Raw genomic sequence first — 18952 nt, 5'->3', positions numbered from 1 at the left:
CATATCCAAAACTTCATTCATTAATGCTTCAAAATAACCCTTCTTCTTTGAAATTTACTCGAGTCCAGACAAAAGATTATGCTAGCTAAACAAATTCGTAAAACTTATAAGTTTAACAAAAAAAAAAATAATTCAAAAACATAGTTTACAAAATGTTCTAACTTGATCCAAGAGGTATATTAAAGAGTGTGGTTGAGGATGACAACAGATCGGGTCGGATATAGATATTTCAAAACTCGCAGGTATATACGGATACCTACAAATATTCAAAAATATATATTTTATACATTTTTAAATAAAGTTTAAATAAAATTGAAAAAATATATAAAATTTAATATAAATAAAATAAAATATAAATTAAACTTTAATTTTAATCTAATAAAAAATAAATTAATTTTATTCTAAATTAAATTAAATTAAATTAAATTTTTTTTTTTATTTTTTGCGTGTAAGGGTACCCTCAGGTCGGGTAGTACACTACATGCACCCAATCCTTTTATAAGTTGGTATTAAAATATTCGCTACCTGCACCCTGCGAGTACTGCAAACATAGATTTTTTGTCATCTCTGAGTGTGGCTCAATAAGACCCTCCAAGTCTCTTCAGTCTAAAACCTACGCCTATTTGGATCATATTTCCATATTATAACTAAATATCGATAGTTTGATGTGTTGATTATTATTTATCATTATCTTACTATTTGTCATGTTGTTATTATACACCTCATGTAAGTATTATCCAATAGAAACATAGGTTCAAGGCCTATGTTGATCCAATAAATATAACTAATATTCCCTAAAGAATACTAATTCCTAAAACACTTATACACACAATATTTACAAAGATCTTAACTCTTTTATTGACTTAAGCGTTAAAAAGTCTTCTGTAGGTAGATCTCCTCTTAGGAGACCCTTAACGAGAGTTTTCAAAATCATTGCTAGGATATTGTCACCTGTCAAAGTGCATGCTCAATATGACAATAAGAACATTGAAATCCACCCTGCACCTTAGTAAAACACTTCCCCAACCTCGCGTTCCCATGATCACCATGCATAACTTTCCCACAAGACGAAGTCCAACCTAAATGGTGATCATGGGACATCAATATAGTTACAAATCCAATAAAGCAATAACATAACAAAAAATGCAGGAGATCGGGATGGTATGGGATGAACGAGTTGACGGTATAATTGGGATGGGTCAATGGGATTGTCGGGATGAATGAGCTGACATGATTGTCGAGATTCTGTCGAGATTAATGGACTGACTGAATACTTAGAATAGACTTCGATTGAATAAGATGAACGCATTGACGTCGATCTCACATAATCGTTAATCTGATGTTGATTCTGGAGTCTTGTTTCGTCACGAGGAATGGGCCAGTGGGAAGTTACTACAAGTTTTCTAGTACATTAATTATATAGTTAAGTTAAAGAGATTAAATTAATAAATATTAAATGATGCAATAAAGAAGAGGGAACGAAATATGAGTGAAAAAGAAAGAAAGTGAATGACTTATTAGCGTTTTCCTATTAATTGACGAGAATACCAGAACTCGAATGTTAATGTATTGTCATTTAGCGAGTAATTCTTGATCATTGTTTCACGTAAACATATAACCTGTGAATCAAGAACAACATCTGACGTAACCTATAATAGTTCTAAACTAAAATGCGGGTTTCTGGGAAAGAAACAAAAATAAAGTAAAACCCAATTGCGAAATCCTTTCACTGCCACGAACTAACTCATGGTTTGCGTCAAATACATATATACAATTTCCTCAAGACTTCTCCATTCATTTCAACGCTAGAGTTGCTTCTAGTTCCAAACAGCCATGGAAAACCTATCTTCTCCCGAAATTCCGGTTTCAAAATACGAGAATTTCATTACGGTTCTTAGCATTGACGGTGGTGGTATTCGAGGAATCATTCCCGGTGTTCTTCTTGCCTACCTTGAGGCTCAACTTCAGGTTAGCAAATTGCAGTGTTTTTAATTTTAAGTTAGATTCTAAGGCTTCTGAATGTCTGTCTATGCATACATATGTAGGAGTTAGACGGTGAGAATGCAAGGCTTGCAGATTACTTTGACGTGATTGCTGGGACAAGTACAGGGGGTCTCGTTGCTGCCATGTTAACAGCTCCCAATCCAATGGCCAACAAACGCCCTTTATTTGCTGCCAAAGAAATTGTTCCTTTTTTCCTCCAAAAGTCTCCACAAATTTTCCCTCCTACTAGGTCCAATAATATATACACTATAACATTACTATTATCACATACACACACACACATATATATCTAGTTCATAACCAATTATATATGTTATGAGTATATATGTATATATATATATATATATATATATATATATATATATATATATCTTTGCTTATACTCTTTCATATTTCACGTGCATGCAGCGGACTATTTGGCTGGCCGAAGAACATAGCGAAAACATTGACCGGACCTAAGTACGATGGGAAGTATCTGCATGAGTTGATAAGAAAGAAGTTAGGGGAGACAAAGTTGCACCAAACCTTGACAAACGTTGTTATTCCCACTTTTGACATCAAGACACTTCAACCTACCATCTTTTCCTCGTTTAGGGTCATTATTCATATTTTTAGTACATAGTTATACATTGTTAGCTTTTGTTGTTGAAATTGCAGTGAATTGAATCATCTTGTACAGATTGCCACGGAAGCAGCTTTGGATGTAGAACTGTCAGATATTTGCATAGCCACTTCGGCTGCTCCAACCTTTTTACCGGCTCATTATTTTACGAAGCAAGATGAACAAGGAAATGTCATTAGAGAATTCAACCTCATTGATGGTGGTGTGGCTGCAAATAATCCGGTGAGACTCTTGAGAACAAAAAAGAGATAAATGAAGGCTTGTTATACATAGCTACTAAAAATAGTGAACTGATTTTGATTGATGTTAAAAAATTTAATTTGGCTCTTGATATATGGATGTGCAGACTTTGGTTGCAATCAGAGAATTGACGAAGCAAATCATAAGGAAGCCAAATGAAATAGGTATCAGCCCTTTGAACTATGATCGTTTTCTTGTTCTGTCATTGGGGACTGGATCGAACAAGAAGGAGCACAAATACGACGCGAAAATGGTGTCAAAATGGGGAATTTTAAGTTGGGTATTCAAATCTGGATTCACGCCCATTATAGATTGCTTCAGCGAAGCAAGCAGTGATATGGTTGACTACCACAACTGTGTGGTTTTTAGGGCGCTTCAATCTGAAGACAACTATCTCCGGATTCAAGTAAGCTTGATGAAGTACTAACGTCTGGTTTTATTGCTGTCTGTGTCTTTAAAAATGGCGGTCGTAATAGTTAATTAATTCGGTTGGTGCAATCAGGACGATACATTAAAGGGGGATTTAGCATCTTTGGATGTAGCTACTGAAGAGAATTTGAATAATCTGGTCAATGTTGGGAAGGAGTTACTGAAGAAAAAAGTTACGCGAGTGAATCTTGATACAGGTCTCTATGAACCAGTTCCAGATAAAGGCACCAATGAGGAAGCACTCAAAAGGTTAGTTTTATTTGTATAATATATTTAATTTAATTTATTTTGTAGCAGTAACAAGACATCTAAATAAATTGATCGATGTTTGCAGGTTTGCAAAGTCACTCTCGGATGCAAGAAAGAAGAAAAAGTTCAACTTACAGTATAGGAATTAAATGATCGTAAGAATGCATGCTATTGACAAAACCATGGTTGAAGCTTCCCATCGATTTGCTATAATCTGTATACAATATAAGGGTTAAATTTGCTACTATCTTCAATGTTGAAGAGAACAATTGTTGATGCTTTTGAAACTTAAAATTAAGAATTCATGGATGATGTAAAGATTATTCTATTGAATCTAGAGGTGTTGGGTATATATCTTTAGGACGCTGATATGTTACCAATTTTTTTTAACAAATCACGTATCACTATTTTATTTGTTCGCTTGAATTTATTTTAAAAAAAAAAATAGTTGACAGGAGATTGTAAAAAAATATTTTACATATCTTCACAGGAGATTGTTGCAACCTGCATACTTTAGTTGGAGAAACTTCTTAACACTTACTTCTATGACAAAAAATAAAAAAGAAAAATAAATTAAAATTTATATAAAATAAGTTTATTTATAGGATTTTTTGAAAATATGATTTTTGATTTATGTATAAATTAGTTTTTAACTTATAACATATGTAGCATTTTTTCTTGAAGTACTTGTAGAAATGGCAACTCCCTGTCATCTTTAGTGCCACATCTTTTTTCTGCTAAATTAAAACATATAACATACGTTTTAATGTTAAATAAAACAAGTACTGCTAAATTCATGTGCTATTTTCTTACCACGGTGAGACCGCTGCTCACTTTTGTCCAACTTCTAGTTTCAATTTTCATAAAGCAGTCTTTATATTTAAGCCGAATTAGTGGCAGTTGTACAAAAATAAAAACGACACCATAAACTTATCCACTCCCACACACAACAGTTTTAATTTTTAAACGCTCAAGTTTTGTGGATATTTATGCTTCATAGCTATGCTTGTGAATACTTCCTTAAAGGCAGTTGAAAATTTTAAAATATTGAGTCAATGTTTGCAATAGTTCTCAATGTTTAAAAAAAATGCAACGAAAATAAATGTCTTCGTAAAATTATCTCCCCATGTTACAGAATTTAATAGCTTGTTAACCTCATTATCATTAAGCTTTTCTTAAAGTCGTCAAACCAAATTTGGCTCAACCAAACCCACTCTCAACTGGTGATTGTCGAGATTCGTGTGAACCTCTGCCAGCTGCTTTATGCATGCTGGCCTCATTTCAACAAGGATCTTTTAATAGTTTATCTTCTTGCCTGCACATAACCCATGAAACCCTAGCATCTAGACCTACAGCCACTGAACAATCCATTTTGTATAAGCTTTTCCAAGAGCACCACCATCTCATTTCACTAAATGAAAGTGGTTCCTCTCCTCGTCACCATCCCTGGTAAGTTCCAGCAAAAAAGAATTGATCTGGGACTAGAAGGAATTAAATCAATTGCATCTAAATAATGAAGTTTCTCCATGTGGTTTATCCAGAATTATAAAATGTTGTATCTGTCAGCATTGAGTCATAATCTCAGCCCCGTCAGGGGTAATGAGAATGGTGTGCTCAAACTGTGCTGAAAGGCTTCCATCTGCCGTTACGACTGTCCAGTCGTCATTCCACTTCACAGGATTGATGCTGCCAATAGTCAGCATTGGTTCTGTAAATTTTACCACATACACAAAAGAGTTACCACATAACAAAAGAATGATGATAGTTCACAACCACACAACTTTATACCACCAATTTACAATCATTTTTATTATTTTCTATTTGAATAATTTAGTTTATATTTTAATTAAAATTTCAACATATTTTTGTTATTAAAAGAAGTTGTAATATAATTGTATATCAAGGTGGTTGTCAAAATACATTTTTTCTGTAACAAAACCTATCTCAAGAAACTTGGGCCATGTTAACGTAAATTTTCATCAAACACTTGCAGGAAAATAAAATTAATTTTCACATAAATTAAAAACCAAATTCTAAAGAAACTAAAGCGAGAAAGTTTTTATAAATAAATTCAAACAAGCAAATCTGGGATTGGAAGTGGACTGTTAGTGAGCTCCAATGTCACTTTAGGTCAACAATTTCATTCCCCTCGTCCTATAATGTGAGTAAGCTGGAAAGAAGTGCTTTAACTGCAGTCATTTTCATCATTGTCTACAAGTTGAGTTTTTTTATACTCCATGTCCATAATTTTTTTAAATGTTGCACTAACGTATTCAGAAGGGATACTAGAAGCCATTCCACGCAACATAATCAAAGGGTCGAAGGCATACACAGTTTATAATTCCTCAAACAACAAAACACAAAAGTCGATAGCATTCCATATTGTACAAAATAAAATTACCAATTGTAAACGTTTGATTCAGCACCATTCGTCCACTTTCATTGTTTCCTGCAGAAATAACAGTAATTGTTACAGAAACCAATAATAGGTAAGCTGACAGAAATATTAAACATTTTAAATATAAAAAATAGGGTTGCAATAAAAAAACCTTCGAAACACTAATGGGTCATTAACAAACTAGTAGCTCAAAACTGAACAGGTAATTTAGGTAATATTTGCAAACAGTAACGGAAGTCAAGTGAAAGTTAACATGGACCTTCTGTTTTGGCATATTGTTTTACAGAAAGGGAGCAACAAGAACATAAAATATGTTTTATTAATTATATTGTTTACAACAAACTTTTTTGAAGAAAAAAATTAACTTCTGACCTATTCAATTCATTAATCAATACACAATATAATTTGATAAATCCAAAATCTAAACTTAAGTTCTCAATAATTAATGATAATCACTTTTCAGATTAATGGACACAAATTGACTTCAATATTCCTTAAGCCGAAATGAGATTCACAAAACTAACCACAGGTTTGTTGCTTTGTAGCATCTACGTGGAGCTAATAATGAAAAAAGTATACAAATAAAGTTAATTACTAAAATGAAGAACAACTGGATCGGCATGAAAAACACGTCCAACTCCATGGCCAACAAACTCTCTGACAACACCATAACGATATTTATCTGCATGATCACTAAAAAGGAAAGGAGAAGACGTAAATTATGAATCATTATATAATTGAGAATAAACTTTTCTGAGTTACAATTGTCAAATACTAGTTCAAATTAATATAAATCAGGTAATAGCTTAGATACTGCTTAATGAAGGAGCAGTTCAAGGTGGATATAGCTTGAGGGAACCATTCATGGAGGAAGTAAACTCCTGCCAGCTTCTCGTTTTCTATCAGAGATATAAAAGATGTCACAAGAAGACACGAACTAAATTCATTTATAGCTCATCTTGCAACTTTTTCTGATTCTACCCTTACTATTTAAATGTATTTCCCATTGGATCATATTTTTAATGATTTCTATGTTACGCTCTAACTGTTTTATTAAACTAGCTATTCGATCTTAAAAACTTAAAATCAATAAAAAAAAATATAAAAATAAAGTCATACAAAATATAAAAATAAAGTAAAAAAAATAAAGTAAAAAAAAATATAAAACTCTATTACCTAAATTGTTTTTCTACGAAACAAGTAGAATTTATACAAAAATCATAAAAAAGTAATTCTATATCGTTTTACGTAAATCACCTACTTCAACTAATTTTAGCAAATACATGTAATAAAAAAAATAAAACTAAATTACCTATATTGTTTTTTCTACAAAACAAAGTAGAATTTACACAAAAAACATAAATAAGTCCTTTTATATGTTTTACATATATCACCTTATTTCAACTAATTTCACCAAATACTTCAAATTCAATCAGAGCTAGCTCAACTTTTACCTTCCAGTTTATTAGATTATCACCTAATTTCGTTAAACTAAGTGGAAAAGTGGCTTTTGGGAACCAAAATTATTCTTGACACGTTAAATTAAAATAAAAAATAAAAAATAAGGGTCACGAGTCTAAAGCTATGCAATAACTATTTTATTACATCGAATCTTATTGCCCAAAGATTTCTGGCTTTCTGCGGTATAGGGAAAATAAGGGAACAAGAGAAAGAACAAATGGAAAAGGGGGTGGCATCTTACTGAATTGTCTTGCCAATTGTCTTGAATTCCACTCCCGGTGCACATATTGATATTGCTTTATCTAAGCATTCTTTAGTTATCTGTATTAACATACAAACAATCCGATCAAGCAAAAACATGACGAGGACAATGTCGCAATTCTCAAGAACAAAATAAAACACTTCACAAAATCAAAGACACATAAGAGACTTCTAGAACACTACTCAACTAGAAGCATAACAAAATACGTTGAAAAAAGAAAAGTATAAACAAAATTCATAATAGTAGATAAATAATATTATGGGAAAATACCACTTATAAGAATAAATAAGTGGCATGTCATTAAGTGATTAGACAATTCAAAGCAATAAACAAATAATAGGGAGAGTCTTCCTTATCAATAACATCGAAAGATAATACTATTTGAGTTAATAGAGTACATTCTACTGGATAATTTGCATCTTCAATAATATGAAAAATTTAATACCGTGGGATAATCTAACATACAGCTTTACATCTTTGTACCTATGGTTACTGCTCTGCTATGGTAACACATGCAATGTCCTCAAATCCAGTAAAGTAGCTCTCTTTCTCTGCTAATATTACAGAGTTGTAAAGCAAAACTTAACATTATTTCACCAGTTATCTGTGCCTAATGAAATCGGACCACTTCACAGTCAGTCCTTTCTTTTATACAATGAAAACCAAAGCAGGAAACAGTAAGCATTCCAGGCGAACCAGTTTAGAATTAAAAATTGAAATTCCAGTTTCCTACCTAACCCAGAAACACCAGAATCGAAACATGCAAGCTTCGGCCTTTGTTGTTTGTCACAACTCACATGTCATTTGTTAGATATATTAGTTTATCTTGTATATTTTGTTCTTATTCTTTATTTGTATTTTGGGTTTATTATAAATATAGAATCTTATGTGTATTTTCTACATAAGAGAAAATAATCTCATACATAGTTTTTCCTTATATTTAATATGGCATCAGATGCAAATTCCGATCCTAGGACCTAGGGTTATGGGCCCACCAAACTTATGCCGCTCGTCTCAGCCAGGCGACTACCATGCTATCGAGATCGCCGCCATTGGAGTCCAAACGTGCTCCCACATATGCTGGTTGAAGTTCGCAGACACCGTCTTTTCTAGCCGTGCATGGTGACATGTGCACAATCTTCTCCGGCTCCAATCACCCTGGTCTCCTCTCTTTGGATTTTGCCTAGTTGCCTTAATTGGAGAAACTTGGATTTTTAGAGTTTCTCTCTCTCGTTCAGATTGATCCTCCCTCCCAATCACCTCTTTTGGATCCTCCTTCATCTGATATCATCGACAAATTTGTTATTATTATTAACTTTCTCAAATGGTATGAGGATCAACAACCTTATAGTTCCATTGTTTATGTAGCACACACAGGTACATCATTTGTTGGTCTAATTCAGTCTTCTTCTTTTAGTCCTTGGGTTCTTGACTCAGGAGTTACATATCACATTACTAGTAACAAATCTTTGTTTCCCTCTTTTATCCTCTCTCGATAATTTACCTTTTGTTACAATGACTGATGGAGCTAAGGCTTTAGCTTATGGTATTGGGATTGTCAACCTTTTTCCTTTTTTATCCGTTTATAATGTTCTATATATCCCTAAGTCTCCTTTTAGTTTATTATCCATTAGTCGTCTAACTTTTTCTCTTGATTGTGTTATTTCTTTTACCAAACATCATGTTTGTTTACAGGACCGGAGTTCAAGACAAGTGATTGGTATCAGATGTAAGTCTCATTATCTTTATCATCTCCGCCTTTTACACATGTTGGCGCACTTATAGAGTCTTCATCAAGGTTGTCAAACTCGAGAGTTTACGTAAACTCGTGAGAGTCCAGTAAACTCGACTCGTAAACTCGTAAGAGTTTACTTTGTATGAAAAAAATAACTTCTCCTGAATTTTTACTTCTACTTCTACTAACTGATGAAGATACACTTGGATTAACTTTTCCTGAATTTGATGCGTTTCCCGACATAGTGAGGTAAGCTTTTTCACTACAAATATAAAAAATAAAATGTGCAAAAGTTTAAAAATGAAATAAAAACTTGCGTAGCAGTGCAGTGCCGTCTCCCCTCTAATGATGTTGTAAAGTGGTGCAGTGCCCCCCACTATATTTCTCCCCTCTAATGTTTTCAAGGGAGTCACGAGAAACTACCCGAAAGCCATATAGCAGTGCAGTGCCCACTATATTTAGTCTAAAAGAATAAAAAATTCATTTCCTAATAAAACTGAAAAACGTAACTCACGGGTTATAATTTTAGAATGACAAAACGTCACCCACCACCAGCGGCTGGAAGAAGAAGAGCAGACCAGAAGTTGCGACGCGAGGAAGGCGGTGAGGATGGCGGCGAGGATGGCGGCGATGACGGCGGGGGACGAAACGCGACCACGCACGGCGACTGAATGAGCGACGACGACCACGATCTGCAACCGGACCAAGCGCGATCACGAGCGGACGACGGGGACGAAACGAGCGGACGAGCGGACGAGCGGACGAAGATCAGTGGTGGAGTGAAAACCAGGCGGACGACGGGGACGAAACGCTAAACAGTGGTGGAGTGAAAATCAGGTTTTAAACCCTAAACAAAACGATCATTCTTTTCTTCGTTTCAGCTTTTTTCAAACTCGCTAAATCGCTGTGCAATCGCGATTCCGAACGATTCCAGCGAGTCCATGTCCGATTCTACCGAGTTCAGTCCAAAAACGAGTTTGGTACCGAGTTAACTCGGCAACCATGGCTGAAAACGTAAACTCGGACGAGTTAACGAGTTAACTCGCGAGTTTGATAACCTTGGTCTTCATCTCTTATTCATGCTCAGTTAGGTCATTCCTATCTTGTCAAATTGCAACAATTTGTTCCCGACTTATTCAAGTTATCTAGTTTGGTGTGAGTCGTGTCAATTAAGCAAAGCATAATTGCAGTTCCTTTTCTTGTAGTGTCTCCCAACGTGCTTCGTCCTCTTTTGCCTTAGTTCACTCTAACATTTTGGGACCTAGTCGTGTTAACTCTTATTTAAGTTTTCAATATTTTGTTACTTTTATTGATAATTATTCTGAATGTACTTGGTTGTTTTTAATGATCGTTCTATATTATTTAAATATTCCAATATTTTTTTAATGAAATTAAAACTATGTTTGGTGTTTCTATTCGAACTTTGCAAAGTGATCATGGTCACGAATATTTTTCCCATTCTTTTAAACAATTTATGGCTTCTCATGGCATTCTCCATCAAACTTCATGTGCTTATACACCTCAACAAAATGGGGTGGTTGAGCGCATAGACATCTTATTGAAACAACTTGCACTCTTTTAATTCATGGTAAGGTTCCTCAAGATTTTTAGGGTGATGCTATTCTTAGTGTATGTTATCTTATTAATCGCATATCCTCTTCGCTTTTAATGAAATTAAAACTATGTTTGGTGTTTCTATTCGAACTTTGCAAAGTGATCATGGTCACGAATATTTTTCCCATTCTTTTAAACAATTTATGGCTTCTCATGGCATTCTCCATCAAACTTCATGTGCTTATACACCTCAACAAAATGGGGTGGTTGAGCGCATAGACATCTTATTGAAACAACTTGCACTCTTTTAATTCATGGTAAGGTTCCTCAAGATTTTTAGGGTGATGCTATTCTTAGTGTATGTTATCTTATTAATCGCATATCCTCTTCGCTTTTAGATAATAAAATACTTCATTCTATTTTATTTTCTCATGAACCTCTTCGTCTCTTACCTCTAAAAGTTTTTGGGTCTACATGTTTTGTTCATAATTTTAGTCTTGGTCTTGATAAGTTATCTCCTCGATCACACAAATGTGTTCTTTTTAGGATTTACTAGATCACAAAAATGATATAAGTGTTTTTATCTTTCTCTTAATCGTTATTTTGTTTCTCCAAATGTCACCTTCAATGAATCATCTATTTACTTTAAAGTTCATTCTTCTTCTAATATGTCTCCATCTAATACCGTCAATATTCCTAGAACAGTCAATATTCCTTTTATTTGGGGTCTTCCAGTTGTGCCTTGTCCACCACCACTATTTAGATGTAATACAAAACAAATATAAAATTATGGCCTCAACCACTTGTGAGCTTGTTTAACTTAAACAATTGCTTAGAGAGTTACAATTTGGAGATGTCACTCAAATGACACTTGTATGTGACAATCCGATTGCTCTTCATATTAGTTCTAATCCTGCCTTTCATGAGAGGATCAAACACATTGAGATTAACGGTCATTTTATTTGAAAGAAGACTGTATTTGGAGACATCAAGACTGAGTTCGTTAACTCAAGTGATCCATTAGCAAATATTTTCACTAAGTTTTCACGATGACAGAGAATTGATTATATTTTTAACAACCTTGGTACATACAATTTGTGTGTACTAGCTTAAAAGACAAGTTTTAGATATATTAAATTATTATATATCTTATTGTTGGAAGTCCCACAATAGCTCTGATACCATGTTAAGATTAAGCCTAACTCAACCCCACAAAACCGGCTTGAAATGTGAGGTTTGCATCCACTTATATATTATAAATTGGCCTTATCTCTAGTCGATGTGGAACTTCCAACACTTATCCTTACCTTTTATCTTGAGTTACTTTGTTATTATTCTTATTTATATTTTGGGCGAAGTTCATATTTCCTTTATTATAAATACAATACCCTATGTGTATTTTCTACACAAGGAAGATTAATCTCATACATAATTTTTCACTATATTCAATACCATTCATAGAAAATAGTAAATACAATAGTGTAACTTTTTTCAATCTTGGTAGGAAAGAAAACATAAATTCTACTTAAAAAATATAGGAACAAAGAAACAATGAAAGAAGTACATTACATTGAGAATCGGATTGAAACAATAAAGTTCAGGATTACAAAGAGTGTATGCTAGTTGAAGAACAAAAGCAACAAATCACAGCGATTGATGGCATGAAAACAAATCGGTACCTGAACTAGTTTCTTAGCCTCATCATCAACACTTCCACAATAGAAAGTTGCTGATGTGTCCCCGTGATAGCCCTGCAATTCAAATCTTTACATTTCATTCACCAAGCTATAGCTTAAAATATACAAATATATTAAAAGATGTAATTGCAAAACAAATGGCATAATAACTGATAATGCAGTATGCTCAACAGCTCAAATATTGAGATGCAACACAAATTTAAATTTTCACATAAATTGATACAGTACAAAGTTAAGTTAAAGAAACTAATTATGTACGAGGGTATCAACATAGTAAACAGAGATGTTGATGATATCATCCAGATGGCTTAATAAAAGAAAATTGTAATGGGAATAAGCCAAGTAGCAAATGAAATTTTATAGCTATTCCATTCTCACCATCTCACAAAAGCAAAATCAGCCCCATAACCCACCCCCTGGAAACAAAAACACAAAACTTACATTTAGATAAACAGTAACATCAATGTTGATTATATCACCATCCTGCAAATAAAGAATGCGTCAACAATTTTTTAACACAGGATTTTAACTAAGAAAAAAATTGCCCAAAAGGACCTCAAGGGGGCGGGAATCTGGTATTCCATGACAGATGCATTCATTTACAGATGTGCAGACACTCTTTGGAAAACTACCATAGCCAAGAGGAGATGGGTATGCACCATTGTCAACTATCATTTGGTGAACTGCTTCGTCAATTTCATCCGTTGTTATGCCTGGCTGTCAACAGAAGTACAACTTTCTTAGATAAAAACATAAAATAGGCATTATTATACAAAATTATGATTTCGTAGATTATGTTATACTACTCTCTATGGGACAATGTTTCATTCCTAACTTCCGTTGGTAATGTGGACTTAGAATCCTCATAATATAAGCAAAGAGTAAGGCCAGGGAGTGGAAAGGACAATATATCATCCAAAAAGTATTAATAATTTTTTTCTTTACGTAAATATTTCATAGTAAACGGTCAAGCTTTTGTGCAGGATCTGTAGAATAAAAGAATGTGCAATTCAATGGACAAAAAAATGAAAGGAGCTCACCTTGACTAGGGTGCCAGCATATTGAAGAACCTGAGCTGCAAGCCTTCCAGAAGCTCTCATGCATTCTATTCCTTTCTTGTCATGCACTTGAGGTCCACTCACAAGCCCTGCAGGAATCATAGAATTCACATAAGGAGGCCTCGGTATATGCTTCGGCACCTGTCGCCGTGGAGAAACTTTTCCAGGCCTCAGTCGTTTACGACTGCTGTTAGGCACTTCATCCACATTTCTGCAAAGCCAGTCATCACCAAAAACTTCATAACCAAAAGGCACGCATTATGAATTGCACAAAATGTAAAAATCCTTTCATCCAAGAGTTCAATAAATTAACTAGCATAAACTTCTGAATGGTATTACTATTTAAATTCTACAGCAAACAGAAACAGTAATCGAAAAACATAATAGCTGTTCTGTAAAGTTATGAAATAAGCAACGCACGAGATGAAGGGTTAGAATCCTTGAACAATATGAATTATACTACAGCACAAACATCATCAGTTGCGTTCATTCCTTTTGCAGAAAGCGTACACGCGCAGATACCTTCTATTGAAAAAGAGATTGGTCAGGCCAGAAAGCGTTCGAGATAACTGCATCGAAACATGCTTGTTTCCTGTTAAAATAAATACACAGCGATGTTTAAAATAAAAAATAATAAACCTAGAAACCAAATGAAAATGAAAATGGAAGAAGAAGCAGAAGGTCAGGGAAAAGGGAGAACCAGGGTTGAAACGGAATAGTTGAGGAAGTGGTTGGTTTCTTGAACTCCGTAAGAATCGATCTCCAATGAAAGAGGATTTCAACCTCATTTGCAGTTGCGGTGACACGCCGCTCGTCATTCTTCCTCCTTTCTAGTTTCTTCCCCTGCTGCTCCTCTTACTCCATTCTTGTTATCCGTTACAATGTGTTTTTTGGTCCTTGAATTTTCTTTTTCACATTTTTCATCTTAATTTTATTGTATTTGATTGTCCAGAATAAAAATATCGTGGCTCAACCATTTTGGGGTCTCCGTATGGGGCCTTACCTTAACCTTAGGGCAAATAGGCCCTGCACCCCTTAGGAAACTGTAGGAAAAAGAAAACACATAAAGGCATAGCTTTTTCTTCTTGCACCCTGTTATTACTAAATACAACATTATATTAACAGGCTATAAAATATTTTATTTGTACGCTGTTATCTTCGTCATTATTGTTATAACTTCGTTTTCTTCTATGAGTTCTTTTGTCAATTTAAAGATAAAATTTGTATGTTTCTTTAAAAGAATTTAAAAGTAAAAACAAATGAATTTAAAAATAAAATTTATAAAAATTTGTGAGTGATTTAATTTGATGTGATTTATTAAAAATAAAATTTTAGTAAATTAAAATATAAGAATATTATTTTATTCTTGAAATTAATATATTATTATTTATTATTATTACTTTTATTTAATGATGATAATAATAATATTAATATTTATTATTATTATTATTATTATTTTGTGTACTTTTACCTAACTTTTACCTGTAAGACTTTAAAACTTTATTCATAAATATAGAAAATTGCAGTTGGAAATGAGAAACGGAATATAGTGGTTTAACGGAGAGTATGGTCTGTTTGCATGAATTCTGGTAGTGAAATGAGGAAAGAGACATTGCAGTAAAGGACAGGGTGGTGAAGGTTAAACAGTTGGTAGTTTGAAATGTATGAGAGTTAACAAAAACTTTTCTCCTTTTCTCACTAAGGTCCCCCGCTCAAAATGCGGCCAAGCCCATACAACAACGACAAGTCCTTTTCTCCTTCCTTTCCTTTCATGGCCACACTTTTCGGAATCCGATGCCCCTATCCTTTTCTCGATCTCTTTATCTCACCTCTGTTTAACACTTGTAAACGCTTACGTGCACCAAAAATCTAATTGAGTATATTCCTTTAGGATTTCTTTACGGTATATTCTGTAAGTGCTGTGGGAGGTTACATAAGATCGATCATAGAGTAAAACTCAGAAGGATACATTTCAGAGGAGAAATCAAACTTTTCAATGTAGAACGTGCCAAACAAGGCTATATGATCTTATAATAGAATAATCTCAATTTTCCGGAGAAGTGTGTTTGGAACAATCGAGTAAAAATAATTTTTGTTTATGAAAAAAGACAATTGAATTTATTTATTTATTTATTTAAAGAAAAGTTTATCCATGAAAATATGATATGTGGGACCAAAGATGAAGATCATGATGTGCGGGTTTTGAGTTTTGAAGTTCGTAGCTGCCTTCATTAGTGCGCACTTCCAACCTGAATGAGCTTTTGTCTGCATGCAACTGTATAAAAGTTCACGCACTGTACAACAATAAGATTTTTATACTCTTTTTAAAAAACTATGCTAAGTATCAATACGATCTTTGACATCGTAACTATACGGCAATCATTTTTTATCACAAATAGAAATTTACTACAAGTCAACAAGAAAGAAATTAAAAAAAAAACACGAGGCCAAATTCATGTAATATATATAAAAAAACAATAATAGAAGAATAAATAATTCTAAACATCGTAACTGAAACTTATTATGAATAAAAAGTTGCACCTTGGAAAACATTCTAACATATCATTTATACAAAATTTGATTTTTCAATGTCATAGTAGTCACCCTATCCGAACACTAATTATTTTTCTAATAAATATATAAATATTTAAAGTTCATGTTTCTACAATATTCTTAATATTTTCAACACTCCTTTAAAGACCAAGAAACAATTTAAGATGAAGAAACCTTTTATCATTTTATTATTACAAAGTTTAATAAACTATCCGAATTTTAAAACAACATTTATAAGTATAAACATATAACACTATATTGTGAATATATACAAAATAATATTCAACTGATAGTTTCGAAATTTGTTTACGTGTACAAAAATTAATTTAATTAGATTATAATGATTATATTAATTTAATTTTAAAATTTAATAAATCAATTATATTAAAATTTTAAATAATAATAATTTTCAATCTCGTGTTAAATTTTTAAACTAAAAACATTTGTTTCATCCAAAATTGTTAACTATTAGTCAACATGATCATTTGTAATAAATACTTAAAACGATGATGATCATTGCTCCCAAAACTCTTGACCCTTCGTCTTTCGATGCATATGAGTCGTCAATATCTACAAAATCAAATATTCTATATAAAAAAGAAAGTATGATAATCAATCAATACTTTTAAAAACCATAAATAAATCTTGGGTATTTATTAAAACTTAGAAAATGTTTTTTAATATTAAGAAATATAAATTTCAGTGTCTTGTTTTAAGAATGATTTTTAGTTGGATGTATAGATATTACGTCCATCAAACAATCTCATATAAATTCTTGAATTTTTTTTTAGATGTTTTTTCCTTTCTCATAACTGAAAACTTATATTACATACTAATTTTTTCATTAAAAAATCATTCTAATTAATTTTCTATCAAACGATAGACATAACAAATAATTTTTAATATTACTGAATAATAAATTCATATTTTTAAATTTATTAGAGATTTTCTCACACATATAAACTGTAGTCACCGAGTAATATTCATTTTATCAGGAAATTGCCGTCTTATGATTTGTAATTGTTCCTTGCATGTCATGGAGCCAAACACTCCACATGCTTCAACTTCAAACCAGATTAATGATAGTGCTCTAGAAATTAAAATGAAAAATAATTCAATTCAGAAGTTTTCGGAGAAATAAAGAATACGTGAAACAAAACAAAAAATGTTTGCTTTGATTTTTGAGGAAAATATGATTACCTGATGATGGAAGGACAAATTCCTTTTTGTTCCCTTGGGTTAACATCTGTTCCCCACTCACCAGCAGAATGCATAGGTTTTCAGAGCCTTTTATTTCAAACACAAGTATACAAAAATTTAAATTATGTACTATATCTTATACACGTGTATATTAGTCAATGTATCGGTTGAAAAAAAATCTTGAATAAAAACCAGTAAAATTTAAAGTAATTGAAGAACTTTTGCAATCTCAAAACTTTAATAACCAGATCATTAATTTTGGTTTCGGTTCACGGTTTGATGGTCATATAAAAATCAGCTTATTCCATTTTGATTAGATGTTTCATTTCATTTTAATATCTGCAGTTTTATCTATTTTTGTATAAAATTTGGGATGAGCATAAATGTAGGTCCTATATAGGTAGATCTGGACTGAGGGATTTGTGATTGTTTGGTTTAATTTCCAGTAAAAGTCATCTAAATCAATACTTTCTTTTATTCAAATTAGCTACGCAATCAAATCAAATAGTTTGAATTGGTTGAAATAATTTAATCATTTTAAAACCTTACCTTCGGGGTGGCTATCGAAGCAGAGTGTGCAGCGAATGGACGAGCCATCATTGGGCACAAAGAGAAAAGTGCAGAAGACACTACTGCTACGGGTAGTTTTTTTTTTAATAGAACGAGTTAATTTGTTTTTAAAATTATTAATTTGAGTTTTTTTAAAAAGAATTCTGAAGAAATCATCATGTTTATGAATGATTTTGAACAATAAAAATAAGTTGCCAAAACAGACGATTTTTGCGTAATTTTTGTATAAATTAAATTTTGTATCCTGAACATTTAATTTAGTTAACGTTAATTGTATTTAATTAAAAAAATTGTCATTTTTATGACTAATTGTTATAAAATTTGTTGAGTACTTAAATTTTAAACTGAAATCAGAATTTTATGTGACAGTTTCAATATAATTTAATTTATATTAATTTTGAACTGCAGTGGATATTTCTTTTAACAACTTCATAATCAATTACATAAAAATTGTCTGAATAACGACTTCATAGATTACGAATTCAATTCAAAATTTAAACTACTAAAAAAAATTAACTAAAATCATTATAAAATATATGACAATTTATTTTGATTACCATTAATTAAATTAGTTGATCACGAATTTTAATTTGCATGAAAATCATCTTATTTTTTTGACAACTTCATTTTCATATTTCAAACTCCTTCGTTTACATGATGACCTTTTTAAAATAAAGTCGTATTTACACGACATGACTTGACCTTAGAGATACATTTTTAAAAAATAACCTAATAATTTTAAAAAAAGATTAATCAGTTAGATTAAAAAACCAGTTTTACATTATGTACGAAAACAATTCCAAACAACCATTTTTTTAACTGTAGGTGAAAGTGGAAAAAGCGATGGATCAAAGTCAAACATTGTCAAAAAGTTGGAGCTAATTTAAAACATGTCATCCACCATTTTTTACGGCAGTTTT

At 32.4% G+C, this 18952-nt stretch overlaps 2 protein-coding genes across 2 annotated transcripts; one reads left to right on the top strand and one right to left on the bottom strand.

Annotated features, from left to right (window-relative positions):
- Positions 1–1704: 1704 nt before the first annotated feature.
- On the top strand, positions 1705–3888 carry LOC108335356 (patatin-like protein 3). Its single transcript, XM_017571361.1, has 7 exons — positions 1705–1968; positions 2046–2233; positions 2413–2599; positions 2684–2848; positions 2973–3272; positions 3369–3544; positions 3630–3888. Exons 1-7 carry the CDS (start codon positions 1834–1836, stop codon positions 3691–3693), a joined length of 1215 nt encoding a protein of 404 aa, XP_017426850.1. The 5' UTR covers positions 1705–1833; the 3' UTR covers positions 3694–3888.
- Positions 3889–4673: 785 nt separating this feature from the next.
- On the bottom strand, positions 4674–14625 carry LOC108334600 (methionine aminopeptidase 1D, chloroplastic/mitochondrial). Its single transcript, XM_017570468.2, has 10 exons — positions 14410–14625; positions 14232–14301; positions 13692–13920; positions 13207–13368; positions 13093–13134; positions 12634–12705; positions 7645–7724; positions 6538–6635; positions 5946–5993; positions 4674–5252 (listed from the first exon to the last, which is right to left on the bottom strand). The coding sequence occupies exons 1-10, from the start codon at positions 14525–14527 to the stop codon at positions 5107–5109; spliced, it is 1065 nt and encodes a 354-aa protein (XP_017425957.1). The 5' UTR covers positions 14528–14625; the 3' UTR covers positions 4674–5106.
- Between the last annotated feature and the right edge of the window lie 4327 nt (positions 14626–18952).

Source organism: Vigna angularis, chromosome 10 (assembly GCF_016808095.1).
Source record: "Vigna angularis cultivar LongXiaoDou No.4 chromosome 10, ASM1680809v1, whole genome shotgun sequence".
Lineage (NCBI taxonomy): Eukaryota > Viridiplantae > Streptophyta > Magnoliopsida > Fabales > Fabaceae > Vigna > Vigna angularis.
Note: the sequence above shows the minus strand (reverse complement) of the source record. Positions and strands in the feature narration are given on the sequence as shown.